The 12,026-nt window shown below is 35.7% G+C and overlaps 1 protein-coding gene across 1 annotated transcript in view; it reads right to left on the bottom strand.

Annotated features, from left to right (window-relative positions):
* Window positions 1–11,327, bottom strand: part of RAB3GAP1 (RAB3 GTPase activating protein subunit 1 (catalytic)) — a gene marked incomplete at its 5' end in the record, with an annotated part of 22,928 nt that extends 11,601 nt beyond the window's left edge. Inside the window, 12 exons of the mRNA XM_009583596.1 lie at window positions 1–65; window positions 393–562; window positions 1,989–2,081; window positions 2,805–2,878; window positions 3,602–3,670; window positions 4,489–4,570; window positions 7,071–7,170; window positions 7,959–8,124; window positions 8,714–8,833; window positions 9,516–9,594; window positions 9,829–9,961; window positions 11,252–11,327. The exon at window positions 1–65 is cut by the window's left edge and continues 34 nt beyond it. Of these exons, the coding sequence (XP_009581891.1) occupies window positions 1–65; window positions 393–562; window positions 1,989–2,081; window positions 2,805–2,878; window positions 3,602–3,670; window positions 4,489–4,570; window positions 7,071–7,170; window positions 7,959–8,124; window positions 8,714–8,833; window positions 9,516–9,594; window positions 9,829–9,961; window positions 11,252–11,327 (1,227 nt within the window). The remainder of the gene's footprint in view (window positions 66–392; window positions 563–1,988; window positions 2,082–2,804; window positions 2,879–3,601; window positions 3,671–4,488; window positions 4,571–7,070; window positions 7,171–7,958; window positions 8,125–8,713; window positions 8,834–9,515; window positions 9,595–9,828; window positions 9,962–11,251) is intronic.
* Window positions 11,328–12,026: the final 699 nt, after the last annotated feature.

Raw genomic sequence — 12,026 nt, 5'->3', positions numbered from 1 at the left:
GCTGAAGTGCTAGCTCTGCTTTCAAATCCATCTGCAAGTTTGTCAGCAGCATCAGGAAATAAGAACTTGAAGAAACAAAAAAATCCAAAGTTCCATCAGTATCTTTCTCCTGCTTTTCCCACTTTCTCCATAAAGTTACTGCTGGTTACATACCAGCAATCCCTATAATTAAAACTATTAGCAGAGTTCAGAGTTCATTTTCAGTCCACTTGTATTGCACAGACTTGTAACAACTTCGGCTGTTTCGAGAAGCTGATAAATGCAATTCAAATAACAGAACTGCCATCAGACACTTACTTATAATTCTGCTATAAACTATAAACCAAATGCATCAGTGGAAACATGAAATACATGTTTTATATGAATTTAATGTGCACGGACAGCTCACTTACCAGAAGAATAGTGTTCAGAACCTCATTGTTTAAAGGTGATTCATCTACACCTCTGTGTTTGCGAATTTTTTTCTTTGCACTGTGAACCATATTCGTGACTGATAATTTATGGATTGGGACTGGTGCTGGCTCTGTGAGCTTCGACAAAGCATGGGTAATATCAGCAACCTCTATAAAATAAAATAAAAATAATTAGAACAAAACAAAACAAAAAAAACCACAAGACCATCTCTCTTTAAAAGTTTACTTGTCATATTCAATCTATTTATCTTTTACTGATTTTTAACACCCTGTTAACCAGAGCTACACCCCTGTGTTGTCAGGTTCCATACCTGATACTCACTGTTCTTAGCCACAAAAATAAGCAGCAGAACGAGGTCACAAAGGAGTCTCAGACTGTCCTTGATTTAATTTACTGAATGAAGCCTAGCGTGAGTTGGCTGTAGATAGTGCCTGCCACCTACTGTAGTAGTACTGCACACTTGCAGACAATCACTGGCAGGGTATCAGCAAAAGCCTGCTGAAGAGCCAGTGTTTAAACATGATACCAACGAATACACTGTAGATAACAAACACTGCTTAAGCGTATGCTAAAGCTTTAGATAAGCCTTAAAAAAATCCAGTATTAATCACTATATATATGACCTTACATGGTGTAAGCACAATTCTGTTTTAGAGTCCTCAGGTAAACTCAAATCAAAAGATTTTTTCCAGAGTTGCTGCTGGTAAACTTTAGAACCTCTCTTACAATAAAATGAATTAACATTGTGAAAAAAAGGGCAGACAAATTGAAGAGAATAATTACCAGCAGCCTGAAAAACCTCATCTTGGCAAACATTTCAAGAAAATTAGAGATAAGGAGGGCTAAAGAGACTGTGTCAAGCACTAGGAGTAATACATACCCTTCTTGGTCTAAAATCTTTTTAACTAGCGAGCTCCTTCAAAATTAAGACCAAGTATAACCAAAGAAAAGGTGACAAGAGGCAGGCAGGAAGGGAATGTTCACCATATACAGCAAGAAAAGTGAAAGAAAGGTACAGAGGCATCAAAAAGACGTCAGTATCTACATTGTTGGGATAAAGTCTGACCTGTTGGTCAGAAATTTTGGGTTGTTTGGGGTTTTTTTTTTTTTTTCCTTAAAACTCCTTAAAATGGAGAGGATGACAGCAAAGCCTTTCAAACAGGTTAAAGACTCTTCAAACTGGCTATTAAAACATGCACTACATAGTACTTCAAAAAGCAGAAAAAAGTGGAAAAAATACAAAAATACATAAAACGACATAGACAAATCTGTCTGATGTGTGCTCAAAACCAACTCTTGTGCACACTAGTCAAATTTTAAACTCTTGTTTTCCAGTGGAAAAAAAAACAACTATAACAGAGGCAATTGGGACTTTTGGGAGCTTGCCTAGAATTCTTGAGAAATTATACCATGTAGCACTGACCAGGAAATTCCTAGGAGTATTACAGAAAATGCCTAAGAGTTACAAGTATAAATACTGATAGATCTGAAGCCAGAAAAAGGGGATAGGGAAGGTAAAATAACATGAAACAATTAAAAACAAGTAACACAAATCAAGAAGATTTTAGTTTTACCTTTTCCTTCCTCTTCAAATGCAGACCTTCCAAGTATCTCATCAGTTGATTCCTTCCGACGGCAAAGCTTGAAGAATTCAGTAAGAAAGTCACCTATAAGAGACACAAAGTTTCTGAACAACTACTGAATTAAAATCTCATTGAACAATAAGCTAACTCTCAAAATGATGCCTGAGGGACAGTAAATTTTATTTCTTCATCTGAAAGAATATCGTAATTTGCTCTGAAACACAAATATCTTTAAACCACGTAATTAAATCTTAGGAAAATGCACACCTAGACAGCTATCAGCCACCTCTCCAGAGCACAGTTCTGCCTGCATGTAGTTTAATCCACTTCTTCACCCAAAGCAAGATGAAACTTCTGTAGCATGTTAATTTTTTTTAGTTTTGAAGCCCTTTTCCCCACAAGTTAAAAGGCAAAGATGGACAACAGTACAGCTCTCCAGGTGAACCAATCCTGCCTGTCAGACAGATTGATTCAACTAAGAAAATGGATATATGCAGAAGACACTTAAGAAAATTTAAAGATTCTAGGAAATCTAAATTTTCACAGAACACACAGAGTAAATGCTTATTCTCTGGAACCTGGTGAAGTAAAAACAGCAAAGTTGTTCATGGTACACAGATGCAGAATAACCTACAACAGAAACTTATGGTTTTGCAAAGCCTGTGTTTTTGAAAAAGAAGCCCAAAATATTGTCCACTCAAAAAAATAAGAGGAGTGAGGAAACGGAGGTCATCAGGTAATTAACAATTCAGTCCTAAGTTCACAACTTAAAGCCATAAGAGAAGATAAGGAATTTTGATGTCTTACCCAAGAGACACTGAGGGTTATCTGCTTTTCTGACTCTCACAGACCACTGGGGTGCTTGAATAGGATCCAGGTCACTTTAAAAAAAGACAAGTGTCACGCTGTCACCGTAAGTATGCAGAAGATGAGTATCAAATGCTCAATAAATGTAATGTCATAGCCAGTTAGGCCATGGAAGCGATAATATACACCACGTTACATAGGAGAACATGACAAGCACTCTAAAACACGAGTCCCTGTTCTCATGTACATACATAACATGAATAAGAAGCACATGAGAACAATTCAGTTACAACTCAATTGTCTTCTTTTAAAGTGTATGAATGTTGAAAACTCATTTCTGCATTAATTAAAACCATAAACTACTTTTTTTTTTCTTCTTTCTTAAGTATCAGTATCCACTGTTCTTCCTCTTTAGGATGCTTAGCAGAAAACCTGGATGATAGTTTTTGGGAGAGGGATGTCAGTCAGTTAATTCTTTTTGCTTTCCACATTCCACTATCATCTTTTCCAAGAAATACGCAATACACAAAACTTTAAGTCTAGTATGAGAATATGCCCAAAAATGGAGGTATATGTTCTGTTGAGATTACAACACAATAATACTTTCTCACACAGAAATGCATTTCAAAAGAAGGTGTTTTCCCAAAAGAGATGTTCTATCAACTGACCTTAGCATTCCTCAAAATGGGTTCTCTCTCACACACAAGCCACGCACAATGTTTTAGATGTCACTAAAATGCAGTAGCTAACAAATAAAGTACACTTCTAGATATTTGCAATTCAGACAAAATACTTACGAATAAACATCATTGTCAACAATTATACCTTCCGTTAGATGAGGCCATGTAGTAGCTAAATGAAGCTCACTGAAACAAAACAAGATTTAAATCTTTCAGTGCTAGTAGAAAGTGTTCTCTCCATCATAGTTAAGATCTTGAAAGGTATTTCTGATAGTTCATATTTAAAGTCCCTCTATGTATTCTGCAGCTATATCCAGAAATGTTTTCCTATGCGTTTTCTCACTGCATACATTTTGTTGGTTATTCTACAGCATGTCACTCAGTATTGCAGTGAACTTTACTAGTAGCTGGCATACAGGACTCTTTCACGACTCCTCTCTACAAAAGGAGAAATTGTGCATTGTATTCTAGGTATCCAGGTACAGAGGAAACAACAACTTTCATGAATTGCCTACAGCACTGAACACTGTCTAATACATTAAAATGATTCCTAGATTTGCTGAGTGGTGATGCGGTGTTCAGAAGAGGACATACAGAGATTGTAATAAATTGAGAGGGTCTGTAAACTGAGTTAAGTCTTCTAGAAATGTCAAAGTAAAAGATGAGAGCGAGTCCAACCCTTGAATGAAGGCACCATCTTTAAAGTTTATCTCCAGGTAAGGTATATTTCAACATAATAGTTTCAGAGATAAATGGAGTACTCTAGAAGTTTATGATGAAAGATTTATGAGCTAGAACTCTGAATATCATTAGACAATTTTGCAAATGGTCTTATTTGCTATCAGACCATTACTTTTCACAGGTGTTTCTTATGTACTTGAATAATTAAATCATCTGTTAGGGACATAAATGATAGGCAGGCAAAGTTAAAATTTGAAATAACATACCTTTAAGTCCTCCATTAAGGAAGTTATAAAACACAGTTTTACGAACTCTTATCTTACCTAATAGGATCCTCACAGGCACCAAGCGGTAACTTCCCAAACTCCAGGCCTCCAACTTCTCCCCCAACTAGAGCATCTATATCTGAAGACAGATCAATACATTTTCCATGCAGAATTTATGGAATATTTTAAGAAGCATATAATCTTAATTTCACAGTAAAAAGACTGTAGCATGTAGGATGACCACAGAATAGCTGAACAGCTAAGGTGACAGAGCTATGAAAAGACAGTCCTAGCATATAGTCAAAGTAATTGTTTCCAGCAGAAACTGGGAAGTTATCATGCAACTGGACATTCAAAAAGACAGATAAAATTGTCGTCTGTGTTGAGGGGAGGTTATTCCCTTCATACAGGCAAAGATGATAGCTATAAAGGCAGCCTTAAAGAGTCAATGTAGACACAAGAACAAATAGACACAAACTTGCTATAAAAATATTTAGGCAGGAAATCAGTTCCAAGCAGAAAAGCGAGACTCCAGAAGAGCAACTCTGCAGAGTAAAAAACCAACTACTTTTAAAAGCCTGATAATTTTATGAAAAGAGTGATATGTTATGTCTCCTGCAGTTAAAGACTTAACCCAATGATCTGGGAGATTCCATGTAATTCCAGGTACTTAAAGGTGCCTCCCAGCATCCTCGGCCACTCCCCATGTTATATCCTTCAAATATATAAACCAAAAATAGACAGCCTTCATTGAGCAAAAATTTAAATGGGTAATAATGTATTGTAATGCCATTATAATAATGCTACTACAACACCTGGTCCTTAGTTTTAAATGCATCTGGCAAACTGTTTACATACAAAACAGCTGAGGTATTTGAACAGATGAAGTATTTGGATAACTTAGTTATGTAATTTCTCCAGCCTTCGTTTTCAGAGAAGATGAAAGACATATTTAAATCCTTTGGTTTTATCTCAGAAAGCTAATTGAGTGAGGGTAATGAAGTACAGATCTAGTTCTTCACAATAAAAAAAACATAAAACCACAACTGCATGTAGCAACAGCAGTAAAAATAATGTTGTCTATCTCCAGTTACTGCAATACACCGTGCCACTAGCTCCCTTAACCAGAATCCTCTAAAAGAGTAAAATTTATTCAAACTGCTCAAATCAAGAGATAATGATCAGAGTGGTGGTAGTACAACTCATTCATCACAAACCAGGGATCCTGACTTAGTGAATAACTATAGCAAGGCAGAGAGGTACTACAGAAAACATTGACTTCTGTGCCTGCAGAAATAATAAAAAATAAAATCTGTAGAACTAGCTTCCCAAGTTCTTTAGGTAAACTTGGTTTACCTACAAAGAGAAACTATCACTTAAAAAAGCACTGATTTTCTCTGACCCTAAAGAACAGGATTCTCTTTAAACATATTTTCAACACTTCTTGCGTACAAAGCACAAAGGATCAACTTCACTACAGACTTCTTCAAAAGATACCTTTAATTAGTGTACGAATTATTTTTTCTTTTAAGCAAAAGAAAGCCAAACAATTAGGTAACCAGACCAAGGTCACACAGGTTCTGTCCCTCTAAGCGTGTCCTAAATACCCATACCTTGTTACATAAAACTACTACCAAGCCAAGAATAGAACTTGGGCATTTTAACTATTCCGCCACCTTCTGCCTAAAATACCACATTACTAATAAAAATGTATGTTAAGAAGGAACCCACATCTACCTTTTTCCTATAGATTTGTCTACCTTTGAGCCAGAAGTTCACAATTTCTTTTCTGATGCTACCTATATATAAATAGGTCTGTTAAAAACAAATCCTTGACACCCAAGGAAGAAAGTATTACCACCAAGGAAGCACATGAGAGTTCACTGTGAGATTACCAAGTGAGCAAACTCACTCCATTTTTCGTAAATAGCATCACTATGGCATAAACTTACCACATCTGCTGTATGTACTTTAGATTTAAGACTATACATTACTTTTCCCCTTCTTCCCCTCATACAAGGCTACTATAATAAAAGGCTTGATCAGAAATTTTTCCTGCATGAAAAAAATAAATCAACTGCTTGGCTTGTTTTGCACTGTGCAAACAACAACAACAAAAAATCCAAAATTTTACCACAAATGAGGTCCATATAACATTTTCTCCTTTTCCCATTGTTAATACACTTACATAGTGAAGTATTAAAATCAGTTACTCTACGGAAATCATTGACAAATACTCCTGTGAAGTATTAGCACCTACTAGAAACTGAATCAGAACGTCTCCCTATGGCATTCAGGGCAGAATTCTTTACACATCCACAGTCAGTCACCCTTTTCTTTCCAAATAGATACTACCATTTTAGAAGTGTCACTATATCTCTAAACACTAACAAAAAAACATATTTCTAAGCACAGCCCTAACCAAAACACCTATCACAACCATAAGCCACAGACATGATTTCAGAGCAGCTTTAAGCTTGCTAGCCCAGCATAGGGAGTGGGATGGTATTCAGTTGTAACTGAAGCCTCTCCTAGTAAAGCAGAAAACATTTTAAGTCTTCTGGCAAGATACACAAACATTTTCTTTAGCACTGACTGTTCATCTAAAGCAAGTTATTCTGAGGATACAAATCTCCTACCTGGCGGCTGCTGCGGCCAGAAATACTGCTGCCAGTCTTGAAGCACATATGTAAGTCGAATAGCCATGCTAACCGGAGGCAGTGGTGTTAAAGGGCATCCCTTGAAAATATTAGAGAAAAAATTTAATGTAGAGAGTACATCCTCTCAAACACCCCAGGCCTTGAACATAACTTAGTTATGATAACTTGTATTAGAGCTAATTTTATCAGAACTGCAACACCGCAAGAATTACTAATAAAGACATTGCTCAACAAGACACTCACAGGTAAAAGTAAGCATATAAGCTTTCTAAAATGCATGAGAGATTCATATGTTCCATTTAACTGGTAACTCACAAGTACCTCTGACCCAGAACACATTAGGTTTTCATTAACGATTTTTTTCCTCAGCATTTTAATGAGATTACAACTAATTTTGGTAGTCAGCAAAGTGATGCAGTCGGCCATACCACTCCATGAAAAAACCAGTCCACTCCTCACATTTCATCATGTTCTTCTTCACTCTTAACTTAGCTATGGGGAGCTACAAAGTATCACAATAAAAACCCACCCCAACCCTCCTCTCTCCTTTTAAACAGCAAAATAGAGTTTGTTTTGGGGACGGGGAAAAGGAGACTGTAAAACAGACACATTCTTTCACACACCCGTGGAAAATAAAAATGGAAGAAGGTGATAACACTTGAGGAACAAAACCCATACCAATTTTCACTCTTTATTGCTAGATACTGGCAATATCTGGAAAAAGACTTTGTTGGTATTGGCAGTGTGAGCCTCATCCTTACAAAAAAAAAAAAAAAAAATCCCTAGAAGACAGAAGTGAATCTACAAGCGACCAGGTAATAAAATAATTATTCTTAATATCAGTTATATACATTCAGATGCACTTACAATCTTGGATTTGAAGATATCTAGTAATCCCGATAAATGAGTATACTGATTTGGCACTTTGCGAAGATGAACCATTTCAAAGTCAGTTCGAACTCCCGGACCCTGACATTCTCCAACATACATTCGTCGCCATTTATGATGTATTTGCACAAATAGTGGTACCTGACTATAAAACATGAATATTTCAGATTATTTAAAATGTCATGCTCTCTTGTAGTCTTTAAAACTAGCTAAATATTTCAACATAATTTCATATTCTTTAGAATACATTTTCTCTTAGTGGAACACAGTTTAAAATGCTTAGTAAGAATCACAGAAAAATACTGTTAACTTCACCATTAAATGGAATGCCTAACAAATTGTCATGTCATAAGCAAAGCCCTATCCATGACTTCAGTTACCTAATTTTCAGCCTAAATATTTTTGAGGAAAACTTCAGAAAGTTACTGTTACCACACATAGGGAAGAAATCCTCTTCCAAAAGTTGTATTTCGTATACCACTTATTCCAACAACTTCTAGCAGCTTTTAAAAGCCTTTGAGGTTTTTAAACAATCATGAATATAAACAACACATTGAATCAATCTTTTTAAAGTCTCCATGGGAAATTTTCTCTTTTAAATCCTTCTATAACAATATTATGGTGCAATACAACAAACTCTGAATGTATTTTGCTAACAATTTAATACTTTTTCCTCACAATAGCTGTATGCTAGTTTCACCCAGACATGTAAAAAGGTTTATGCTTTCACCTACCAGCCAGTGTTCCCCAATGCAATGGAAATGGAACTCAGCAAAAGGTTACATTTGGATTCACTAAGAACTGCATCGTTATTTGCAGCCGGAGCAATAACCACGAACTCACGTAAGCCATACCTTAAGAGAGAGAGAAAAAAATAACACATTCCTGGGGTTTTTTTTTTTAGCAAATCAGCTGAAACACGTAATTTTTAGAAATATTGTAACCCGAATAACCTAATTGTCACCAATAGACTGTGGAATCTGTTATTTTGATGTGATTACCTCTTTCAGAGGTCAAGAACTGAGTGGCCATGGAGTGCTGCAGATTCTCAAATCACAAACTACTGGAGCTTAACAGCATTCAAACACGGTACTCAAAATAACGTGAGGACTTCCAGGTCTATTAGTCCTGAGTTTTTACTTTATGTTAATAACAGCTGTAACTATTTATACATAAAAACAATCTCTCTAGAACAATTCTATAATGTGCTAAAGATTTGCATTACTAAGAATACGGTTGTTGTTGTTTCTTAAGATGCTGCAGCTTTCCTTTTTAAGAATGCATCTAAATATTACAAATACAAAAGCTTGGTTAGTCTATGAAATTCAGGAAAAAATATTTGGGGGGGGGGAAAAAGTAAAGATAGGCCCACTATGGTGGGTTTTTTTTGCACTCCTTTCCTATGTTCAGTAAAAGAATCATTTTACTTAAGCTTTAACTCTTGATGGAAAAAAAAAATAAAGTGATTGTGCCAACATCAAAGATTTTTCAATTGCTATGCTTATTTGTATTAAAGACGAGAGGCAACATACGTACCATCTTACTAGACAGTGAGCTCTAGGAGGAAAGTCATTGTTCATGCACAGCAAGTCCTGCATAGGCAGAGGAAGGGCATCTGTGAAAAAAATTGATACATAAGATGAGCATCAGCATCCATCCAGCTGACTTACAATTTACTTATATTAGCAATCTGTTGAATGCAAAGCACATTAAAAGCAGAAATGTCAGATCATATCCCATCAGATCCCAGAAAATTTCACACAGAAGCAAATCAACGCACTGTGAATTCCACATTCTGAAATTGTCTTTTGTCATATCCTTACAGGCATGTAAGAGAATTATCAGCTACCTTCTACCAGTTCTTCTTTCCCATCTTTGTCACTGGGTTCTTGTACAAGATAATGATGGGTAATTGAGAATTTGAAGTCTGCAAATGAAATTTCATCTGATTTCTCTTCCCATGTTCCTGTGGTGTATACACCCTGCATATAAAAAAAGATATTATTTGATCACATAAATTTAAGTTAAGATTCATTAGCCTTAAAAAGTATACTGCCTACACGATCTATAATATTTACTCATCTTTTTCCACTGCTAGATATTTATTCTTAAATAGCTAAGCGTGGTTTAATTTCAAAAAAACAATTCTCAAAGCACTTCACTATAAAAGTAGCTGAATGCTAAAATCCATGTTGCCAATAATCATGTTCATTTCAAGGACCAGATATCCGCCTGAGAAGTCTTCAGAATTATATGGCAATAAAGAGGCAGATATATCTTCTCATATGCATCTTAAGCATATGCGTCCTCAACTTTGCCCAAAGACAGAAATTTCCCACCTGGAATTTTATCTATATCTATACCATTCTACGCAAATACTACTTTAATATTTACTTCGAATATGCTTTCACTGATAAATGATTTTTTTATCTATAATTTGCAAAACTTCTGTGTGTAAGGATAATTAATTTTTAAATAAAAATACAGCATAGGAAAGTTTCTACGGAAAAATCAACACCACTGTACAGAATTGTATGCTGCTACTAAAACAAAGCAATGTGGACAACCCTTTGATCTGTAAAGGGTGTCTTATCACTAGAAATCATGAAGCGAAGTCTGGTCTAGAAAAGAAGACATGTAGGAATACACTGACAGCTAAGGCTGAAAACTAGTTCACTAGATAATGTAAGTTTTTGTTCTGAATACTCTGTACCCTGACTAAAATTAAGAATCATAAAATTGCTCTGGAAACACAGCAGCCACTCAAACCAGAAGAGCTGAATTTGTTTGCACTAGTATGCAGAAGAGCTCAGCAATTTCCTCTGCATTTTACAGGACTGAGAAAGCACCACAAAGGCTCTAATTAGACTTCGAAAAAAAATCTCTCCAATCTATGAAACATACTGAGTCACAAGTAGTACTAGGCAAACCTCAACCATAAGTATGTGAGGCGTGACAAAGGCACAAGGCAGGGCAAAGAGAAACTCCTTAAGAATTTAGAACAGCTTCAGCCATGTTTCCAGATTCAAAACTGGGAATAAAAAAAATCACTATATGAAGATCCAACTTTATCAGGGAAATAGCCTGTTTGGCAGACAGCCCACCAATAAATTTATAGCAACTGTTTGTCAAATTGCCACTTTCACAAGCAAAATTTCCTAATACAAATCATTATCTGCCACATCTAAGAAAACGGCAATAGATGTAATATACATGTGAATTACTAGTTAGTAACTTAAATTCTACAAGAAAATTCAGAAGCAGTAACTGACCTTTTCTAGAGGTCTGCCTGAAGAAATTCCAATAAGTTTCCAGTCATTCAATACTTCTTCTATTTTTGAAATAAATCTATTAAGGAGGGGAAAAGGCATTAATATGTGCTGAACGCTAAACTTGCATTATAATTCAGCTCCCTAAAAGCAGACAATATGTTGTCCTACCACGGAATTCCTTAAAAAAACCTCAAAGAGCAAACAAGCAACAAAAAAACCCCAAGTATCACAATAAAAACAGAACAATTGCTTCCTTGTACAAATAAAATAGTCCTCCTATGTTTACATTTCAGATGATAGTTACCTTTTAGCAACTGCTATGAGCATGCTTTGAGTGATTATAGAATCTCAGCTTTTCCTTTTTCTAGTATTGCAGCATATTAGTTTTAACACATACAATCACAGATAAATAAGCATTTGACATAAAATCTAAACTAAATTCAGATTTAAAACACAGCGCTTAGAATCTTTGCCTCCTTCTGTCATAGACATCGCCACTGGAAAAAGCATTTAAAAAAATAATACACTAAGAATGCAAGAGCATTCTTCACCTTAAATTTTCCTGTACGTTGTTGTACTAACTTTTAAAAGCTTCAGCTATGAGATGACTATTTTAATAATCGGGCAGCTACTTAAAAAACACAGCCTTCTGGGTCTTTACTCTAATCTCTTGCAAACGGATATTAAACCAGACCTTTCACTAAATTCAGAAACAGCTTGACTACATCCTCTTAACCAACTCATGAGCTGCGGCCTGAGCCTCCGCCGCAGAGAT

The sequence above is a fragment of the Fulmarus glacialis genome, unplaced genomic scaffold, assembly GCF_000690835.1.
Source record: "Fulmarus glacialis isolate BGI_N327 unplaced genomic scaffold, ASM69083v1 scaffold2798, whole genome shotgun sequence".
NCBI lineage: Eukaryota > Metazoa > Chordata > Aves > Procellariiformes > Procellariidae > Fulmarus > Fulmarus glacialis.
Note: the sequence above shows the minus strand (reverse complement) of the source record. Positions and strands in the feature narration are given on the sequence as shown.